This window comes from Protomyctophum bolini, assembly GCF_963924005.1.
Source record: "Protomyctophum bolini genome assembly, chromosome: 24".
NCBI lineage: Eukaryota > Metazoa > Chordata > Actinopteri > Myctophiformes > Myctophidae > Protomyctophum > Protomyctophum bolini.
In genome coordinates this window covers 8,202,929-8,212,237 of record NC_137885.1, presented here as the reverse complement: position 1 = coordinate 8,212,237, position 9,309 = coordinate 8,202,929, and the positions used below count along the sequence as shown (strand labels likewise).

At 44.8% G+C, this 9,309-nt stretch overlaps 1 protein-coding gene across 3 annotated transcripts in view; it reads right to left on the bottom strand.

The window, feature by feature from the left end:
- Nucleotides 1–9,309, bottom strand: part of LOC308311651 (inositol polyphosphate-4-phosphatase type I A-like) — an 82,511-nt gene that overhangs the window by 47,786 nt on the left and 25,416 nt on the right. For all 3 annotated transcript variants that reach the window (XM_080758425.1, XM_080758426.1, XM_080758427.1), the window contains exons 3-8: nt 6,739–6,993; nt 5,187–5,231; nt 4,832–4,950; nt 4,603–4,719; nt 3,103–3,182; nt 1,621–1,732 (exon numbers count right to left, since the gene is read on the bottom strand). In XM_080758425.1, the coding sequence (XP_080614551.1) occupies nt 1,621–1,732; nt 3,103–3,182; nt 4,603–4,719; nt 4,832–4,950; nt 5,187–5,231; nt 6,739–6,847 (582 nt within the window). In that variant the 5' untranslated portion in view covers nt 6,848–6,993. The remainder of the gene's footprint in view (nt 1–1,620; nt 1,733–3,102; nt 3,183–4,602; nt 4,720–4,831; nt 4,951–5,186; nt 5,232–6,738; nt 6,994–9,309) is intronic.

Below are 9,309 nucleotides of genomic sequence, written 5' to 3'. Positions count from 1 at the left end.
GTCAAACTCCATCATGGCATTTTGACAGCAAAGGTTATTATTATTATTATTTGTATTTTCTCCTCATTTTCTGCCGGTCAGTCTGTATCTGTCCCGTCTGTGTGTCCGGAGCTAATCTGGAGCTAATCCGCTCGAACGATTAGCGCCGCATAGTTTTCCACATAATACAGTGTTTCATACTTTTTTTTAATATTTAACTGAACATTTCGAATGTATGTGGTGAAATGTACAGTGACAAAAATACCCCCACAGGAAAGGAAAAGCGGGCCGCAGCCCAATACATCTAAAATAACATAACAAGATTGTTATTTATGCCAGAGGCACAAATACAAGTACATCCTGTACCGTTTGGGCTCTTTAACCCAGTGGTGGGGAAAAGTAATAAATGTTTTACTCAAGTAAAAGTACCGGTATGTAAATACTTGCGATGTATAAGTATGTATTGGTATCAAAATGTATACTTTCTGCTTTTGATACTATATGAACGGAATATGTCCCGTTTCGCAAGTTTTCAAACGTATAGAAAGTATACAAATCTGTAGAAAACAACAGATCTACAGTAAATGTATATACCGGTGATGTCTAGAGGGGTGGATGCCGGTCGAAAACAGGCGGTGGATCCTATTGGTTAAACGATCTGAGCGTGAGCCCCCCCCCCCCCCCCCCCCTGTTCTAGAAGAACTAGTATTGTAAATATGCAGTGCTGCCTCTCATGGCTCACTTATATTGAGCAAAGAATTTCATCAAGTTTGGCCACATTTTTCATTGACCTCCAAACTTGTCCGTAAATGACTACAGTACATGGACGGCCATCTTATAGGTCACTGGGTCATTCAGTTTCTTTTTTTTTTTAATATATTTTTTATCCCACGATTTTGTAACCCATTTTTCACCCCTGTGCCAATCATCTACTGTGATCCTGGGCTCTACACACCCTCCGCCAACCTGGGGAGAGCAACGGACTTAACTCGTGCTCCCTTCATGCCTGAGTGTCCAAGTTGCTCCTTTACACCTGACAGGGGGGAGTTTCCCTGGTTGGACGTAGCGTGTGGAAGGAACACGTTATTCCAACCAGATCCTTTCCCCTCCATCAGGCGCCCTGGCTGGCCAGTGGGAGGCAGTTTAGAGACCAGGATTACTGCATATTTTTTGTGAGGGTATCTACCCTAGGGGACACGGGGAGAACATGCAAACTCCACACAGAAAGGCCCTTTCGCCAACCCCGCCTTCGGGTATGGGCACTGATGACGCGGAGGAGGAAACACGCCGCCAGCACCCACAGTGCCCCGAGCGGGAATCGAACCCAGGACCTTCTAGGACCTGGTCATTCAGTTTCACCGCTTCTCAACTAGTCGGATGACATTTTTGAACAAATCCTACATTACTAAATGCATGGTCAAGGACCACATGCAATACTTCCAGCCAGGGACCACCAGTGGTCCACGCACGGACCACCTGTTGAAAACCACCTGGTTTTAGCGAAATACAAGTTGACTCCCACTTCCTATATTATGCTTAGATTTTCCAATGGGTTTCCCCAGGCTTTTCTTTTTTTTAGAGACAAACGCGAAGGAAAATAAAAGCTTGCTGTGTGTATACCGAGGCTATAGTTCTTATTACCCGTCCGTTGATGGTGTCAGGGAGTCTGGCTACGGGCGCTCTCTGGTCTCTCTTCTCCTCCATCTGCCACGCCACCACGTTGATGTTCCCCACGCGCTCGTTCTCCGCCGACCTGACCAAAAAGAAAAAGGCGAAAATAGCTGATCTACAAGCTCACACAGCGTTGTGAGATTGAAAGGGAGGGGGGGGGGGGGGGGGTACAGTTTTTGCATTTCTTTCACCATAGTTTCGACAGTATAGGTTGCGGTTTACTATGTGAGCCTGCAAAACCTGTCAGTCAGTCAGTCCGTCACACCTCGTGACACATGGCCAATACAGAATAAATTCCATCTCACCTGAGCTCATCTGACCTCATCGAACCCTGTACACTCAAGACACTGCCCCCGCTGCCACCCTTAGATCTCCATATATGGAGCTGACCTGTTCTGACATTCCATAATTATGTTGATCTGACCTCATCGAACCCTGTACACTCAAGACACTGCCCCCGCTGCCACCCTTAGATCTCCATATATGGAACTGACCTGTTCTGACATTCCATAATTATGTTGATCTGACCTCATCAAACCCTGTACAGTACACTCAAGGCACGCTCCAGAAATGGCCAATCCTCATCAAACCCTGTACACTCAAGAAACTTCCCCCACTGCCACTCTTGGTTCTCCATATATGGAGCTGACCTGTTCTGACATTCCATATGTTGATCTGACCTCATCAAACCCTGTACAGTACACTCAAGACATGCTCCAGAAATGGCCAATTCTCATCAAACCCTGTTCACTCAAGACACTGCCCCCGCTGCCACCCTTAGATCTCCATATATGGAGCTGACCTGTTCTGACATTCCATAATTATGTTGATCTGACCTCATCAAACCCTGTACAGTACACTCAAGGCACGCTACAGAAATGGCCAATCCTCATCAAACCCTGTACACTCAAGAAACCTCCCCCACTGCCACTCTTGGTTCTCCATATATGGAGCTGACCTGTTCTGACATTCCATAATTATGTTGATCTGACCTCATCAAACCCTGTACAGTACACTCAAGACATGCTCCAGAAACGGCCAATCCTCATCAAACCCTGTACACTCCACGCTCCATATATACAGAATTAATTCCATATGTTGATCTGTCCCCCCCCATGCCCCAAAGCACCGGCACCCTCTCTTAATGGTCCTTCATGGTCACTAATATTAGGCAGAGTAGATGTTCCTTTTTACTGACACCAAGTTTAAAAAAATAATTATAGGAACGTTTTTTTTCCCCCCAATGGTAGTGGATGGAGAGAAAGGATTTTTGTCCAACCAAGAAACAGCAACCAATGTGTGCGAAGAGGAGCACGACAATAGTCAATTCATCGTCGTCAACTTACATTTGTAATCGTGACAGCCTTGTCTGTGTGTGTGTGTGCGTGTGTGTGTGTGTGTGTGTGTGTGTGTGTGTGTGTGTGTGTGTGTGTGTGTGTGTGTGTGCGTTACCTCAGCTCTAGCTGTAGCCTGTGGGTCTTGTCCTGCAACAGTTCCTTAATAGGAAACAGGGCAGAGCCCAACATGTACATCTATACAGAGAGAGAAAGAGAGAGATTTAGATTTTCAACAATTCATTTATTCATAAAAGCATTTGCTACAATTCTTTCAAACGATCAACCACAAAATCCAATGCGATGCCGTTTTTCTTTTTAGAGCAACACACATCTACAAATGAGTGATTCCCGTATCATTTACAGAAAAATGTAATACCTTCATAGTCTCATATATTTTTTAACACATCCAAGCTCTCCATTTTTTCATTGTATAAATAATTAAACTGAGAGAGAGAGAGAGAAAGAGAGAGAGAGAGAATGAGAGAGAAAGCGAGAGACATAGATGGAGAGAGAGAGAGAGAGGAAAGAGCCACTGTGCAGAAGAACTAGGATCTACAAGCTCACAACGCGTTGCGATGTGACACGTTGTGAGCCTGTAGATCTGCTATCTTTGATATATTGGTCGTCGTGCAATCATTTTGATATTGGGGCTCAGGTGGTTAAGGACTCAACCAGATGGGTTAAAGCAAAAAAACTAAATCTCACAGCTGAAAATCGGCCAATAGGCCAAGTCCTAATCTGTATCAATACTGCAATGTAGAAAAACTGTTACAAAAAAGTATTGGTATCAAAATGTAATTAAAGTACCGAAAGTAGAACGTACTCAATATGCAGAATGTCCCATGACTACGTTTTCCAATCTTTTGGAAATAGCAGATCTACAAGTTCACAATGCGTCGCGTGAGCTTGCAGATTGGCTATTTTCAAATGGCCGAAATGTATGACGTGGTTCATGTATGTTTTGTATTAATAATCAAAATCTACAAAGTAACTATAGTAACTGTAGTGGAGTAGAATTAAAAGTGTATGTGTATGTATGTGTACACTACAGTATGTATGTGTGTATGGCTGTATGTATTGTGTATGTATGTGTATATGGCTGTATGTATTGTGTATGTATTTGGTTAAAATGGGTAGGGTTTAAAAAAAGGCAAGAGCTTGCTCTGGTGCGCTGGCCTAAAAGTGGGTCCTTAAAAACTGCTAAAACTTCTGAAATGTAGATATGTATGTATGTATGTATGTAGTATTTAAAAGGGGGGCTTTTTTGTAAAAAGGCCCAGCCCACAATACCTTCATATATTTAAAAGATAATCCAAAATAGGGTTACCAGTGAAGGGCAAACCGCCTATATTCACTGGGGACTATGCAAGGCAGAGGCGTCCACCCCCCTGAGTCCAAGTTAAGCTAGACCGCATACCTACAAAGTAACTATAGTAACTGTAGTGGAGTAGAATTAAAAGTGTTGTGTATGTGTGTATGGCTGTATGTATTGTGTATGTATGTGTATGTATGTGTATGTGTGTATGTATATGTGTATGTATGTGTGTATGGCTGTATGTATTGTGTATGTATGTGTATGTGTGTGTATGTATGTGTATGTATGGCTGTGTCGTACCGTGCCCTGGGAGCGGTCTTTGACATCGTACACAGCGAGCTTGACCTGCGTCTGCTGGTTGATGTTGGAATCCTGGAAGAACGCTATGCTGCTCAGGTAGATGGGGTTACTGGTGCCCTGTGGACAGGTGTGATCAGGTAGATGGGGTTACTGGTGCCCTGGTGCGTGTGTGTGTGTGTGTGTGTGTGTGTGTGTGTGTGTGTGTGTGTGTGGTGTGTGTGTGTGTTACCTCTATGACTTCGGTCTGAGCGTGTTTGGTCCAGAAGGCCTGAGGAGGAGTGGTGCAGCTCGCTGCTACGAAGCTGTTGGGCTTACGCTCCAACGCCGGGGTCACCAGCTCTGTACAGGCTGCGCGCACGCACACGCACACGCGCACACACACACACACACACACACACACACACACACACACACACACACACACACACACACACACACACACACACACACACAATGAATTAATTCATTGGTAAGGCCTAACGCTTACCAGTTAATAACATTTCTGAAGAAGACGTCGTCAGGCCATTAATGATAAAGCGTTGACTGGAGAAGCCCTTTATAGGGAGTGTGTGTGCACTACTCACCCACACTGAACTCTAGCACCGGCTCGTCAGGGTCTTGACTGTTTCCTGTCACACACACACACACACACACACACACACACACACACACACACACACACACACACACACACACACACAGGTTACAGTAGACGTCACAATAATGCTAAAGCATGCAGGGTTAACACACACACACACAGTGCACAGGGTTCCTATACACATTTTCGAATTTCTAAAATTCCATACTTTTTCCGGACTCTAATTTCGGCACCAGTGGGTCGATCCCCCGGGGTAAGCTGCGGCCCGAAACATTGAGGTGTCAGAGTTTTTTTTTAAAAAAGTGGTCGATTCAGTGTCAGAGACTATAGCTCCCCCTGCAGGGCACCAGGCGGTGCTCTAACCTGGGGTGTCCTAGTCTAGGAAAATTGGCCTCAGATCCTGTGCAGCAGGGCCGTGGCCCAGTGCGTTGCGTTTCAAATGAAATGCGAATCAAAAGACATCTAAATAAGACGGAAGGGAAACAATTGCTCCTTGAGCATGTGGTGGCCTACTACAATTCAATTTGGAATTGGATTCCCTTCGGACTATTTTCATGGTATGCACAGTGCTTCAGACCGGAAAGGGGAGTGTCCGCTCAGATTCTGAGCGCAACGTACTTCCCTCACAGGGATACGTTCCTTTTTTCCCCAGAAGTTCCTTTTTTCTCGCCCGCCTAGTGGCGAAAAATAAAACTTCTGGGAACTCAGATTAGGGGTGTCCATACTCCCGTGGGGCGGCCTGCAGTATATACATATATTCTGGCACCAAGTGGGGTTTTCCATACATTATTTTACATTTTCCATACTTTTCCCAGACCTGGGAAAAGTACTTTTCAATACTTTCCATACGTGGGTACTAGGAACCCTGTAAATACATATTGTGTCCACCATAATATGGTGTGTATATGTATATACACACCATATTATGGTGGACACAATATACACTATACAATGTATATCAATAGTACCACTACCCAGACGAATCTGATTGGTCTGGCACTCCTCAATTTGAACTACATGTCGCTCACCCCAGAGTTGTGGGTGACCAATCAAGAGTCCACTATTCACGGTGAGACTTTTTTTTGCTGCGATGTTGGAATCCGTTTGCACCGGCCCCTTTGGGAATAAATCTTCCACACTGAAGTTCCAGACAGTGATATTACATTGCATTACATTGTAGTATTTTTTTATTTATTTGTTATTTTTTATCCCACGATTTTGTAACCCATTTTTCACCCCTGTGCCAATCATCTACTGTGATCCTGGGCTCTACACACCCTCCGCCAACCTGGGGAGAGCAACGGACTTAACTCATGCTCCCTTCATGCCTGAGTGTCCAAGTTTCTCCTTTACACCTGACAGGGGGGAGTTTCCCTGGTCGGACGTAGCGAGTGGAAGGAACACGTTATTCCAACCAGTTCCTTTCCCCTCCATCAGGCGCCCCGGCTGGCCAGGGGGAGGCAAGTTTAGAGACATTGTAGTATTGATACGTTTACTTAAGTAAGGAATGTAAGTGCTTTCCCCCAAGCCCTGCTCACCTGCCAGGGCCAGTCCGATCATCTCGTTGGACAGCTCGAAGGTGCTGGCTCTGTACACCGACCAGGGTCTGGGGAGACGTGCCCCTCCTCGCTCCCGACCTCCTGCCATGCCTGGGGGGGGGGGAGTCCCACTCTCTCCCTCTCTCTCTCTCTCTCACACACACACACACACACACACAGTCACACACTTCCGTGTGACGCGCCCGTCTTTCCTCGCAACGCCTCCACGACTGCTCTGGTCAGCGCCTCCCCTCTCTGAATGGAGAGAGAGAGAGAGGGGGGGGTTGGTGGGTGTCAGTCAGATGGATACTGTTGTCCGTCTTCACGAAAAACAGCAACCCCCTCCTCCGACCACAAAGGTTTGAACGTTCTACAGGAAATTGCAAATAGCAAAAGTGAAACTCCAGAGGAGCATGGCAGGTCACACTGTAGCTTGTACATTTGCTATGTAGGTAGGTGGGGAGAAAAAAAACGTCCGGTAAGAACCAACTAGTTTACATTCGCAGAGAGCAACAGACGGACAGACAGACAGACGGACAGACACTGAATCCCCAACTGCTCCCGAGGATCAGCTTTGGTGCCTTGGCTTGCATGGTGTCCTCTGCCATCGGTGTATGAATGGGTGAATGTGAACTTTGTGAAGCGAAGTGCATTGAAAAGTGCTTTGAAGTTTTGAGATACCTCTGTCTGTTTCTTTTCTACTGTTGGGAAATATCCCTGAAGAGTTTCTAACACATGATAAGTATTTAATCAAGATCCTCTTAGCATCAAGTAAAAAAGCAATCACACGACGCTGGTACCAACAGGACCCACCAACGAAAGATCAATGGATGGACATTATTGAGGAACTGTATTCTATGGAAAAACTAACATTCATACTTAGACTACAAGAGGATAAATTCTATAAAAAATGGGAAAAGTGGAATCTCTTCTCTCAGCCTAGCGATATTGCAATAGAATTTCATTTAATGTTTATTGTAATATGAAAAATGCAGCCTTTTTTCTTTTACTTTCTGTCTTTTTTCTTTCCCGTATTGTCTTGTTAGTTGAGTTTTTGTCAGTCTGTTCTTCCTTCAATAAAAATTAAGTGAAAAAAAAAAGAAAAGTGCTTTGAAGAAAGGCGCTATAATACTACTGTAAACGCAGTCCCAATTACCATACACATTTCTGTAGGCCATTCCTTTTAATTGTACGTGTATCTTATCCTCATATTCTGACTTTGTTTTAAAAAAAATTCATAGTTGAAATGAATACTTGACCGTACAACAGCGTGTCACGCAACATTAAAAGCAGCAGATCTACAAATTTGAATATGTCGAGTTTACATCTGCAACAGTTCTGGACATGTGAGGTTTCCACCCCTACAGAGACGACGCGTTCCTTAGCTTTCCATCGTTGTTAGTTTGACACTTGGTTTGGCAATGTAATGTAATCATGTTGTTTTCTAATGCCAATAAAGCTCATTTTGAATTGAAATGTAATTGGAGAGAGAGACAGAGACAGAGAAGAATGACACATCAGGACACAAACTACAGATTGGCAGAGAACATGATGTTAGAGAGAGATGATGCTGCTTACATCGCTCTCTCTCACTGAGCATGGTGCATGAAGAGAGAGTGATAGAGACAGCATGAGAGAGAGAGAGAGAGAGAGAGGCACGTGTGTGGGAGCATGCAGCTAAACATCTCTCTGCCTCCTGTCTCCTACGGCGATCTGCCTCCTCACTGCTGCTGCTCACTGCGTTTGTGTGTGTGTGTGTGTGTGTGTGTGTGTGTGTGTGTGTGTGTGTGTGTGTGTGCTGTGTGTGTGTGACTCAATTGCAGAGCATCATCTGCATGATTTGCTGTGTGAAGACTGTGAACTGACATGATTCTGTATGCGTTTGTTTTTGAGTGTGTGTGTGTGTGTGTGTGTGTGTTCCATCTCTGGCTTGCATCACAGTGTGAGTTTTCCCTTGCTTGCGTCTCCCCCTCTCCCTCTGTCCCTCTCTGTCTCTCTCTCTCCCTCTCTCTCCCTCTGTCCCTCTGTCCCTCTCTCTCTCTCTCTCTCCCTCTGTCCCTCTGCAATACAGAAAAAAAAGGTCCAGAACTGAACAGTAACTTTTCGAAATAAATGTAGTGGAGTAAAAGTCAAATATTAGGATCCGAGATGTAGTGAAGTAGAGGCAAAAGTATAATAAAAAAAACGACTCAAGTACAAATATCTCAAAATTGTACTTAAGTAAATGTACTTAGTTACTTTACACCACTGCCTCCTGTTTTATCATGTTTCTTGATGTATGTCCGTCGATCGCCCGTCTTCCTCTTGATTAATAATCTCTCTCTCTCTCTCTGTTACTTACTGTGTCTGTCCGTCTGTCTCTGTCTGTTTACACTTCCAAAGCAAGTGTCAAACATCAATCAAAAGAGAAGAAACATATCGTCTCTGTTGTGGAGAGAGAGAGAGAGAGAGAGAGAGAGCGAGAGACCCCATAGAAGGACATAAAAAGCAGGTTGCAACAGAACAGATGCTCGTCACAACAGGAGCGGTAGAGCCTACGCCTGCTGCCGTACACAGACCGTGTGTGTAAAT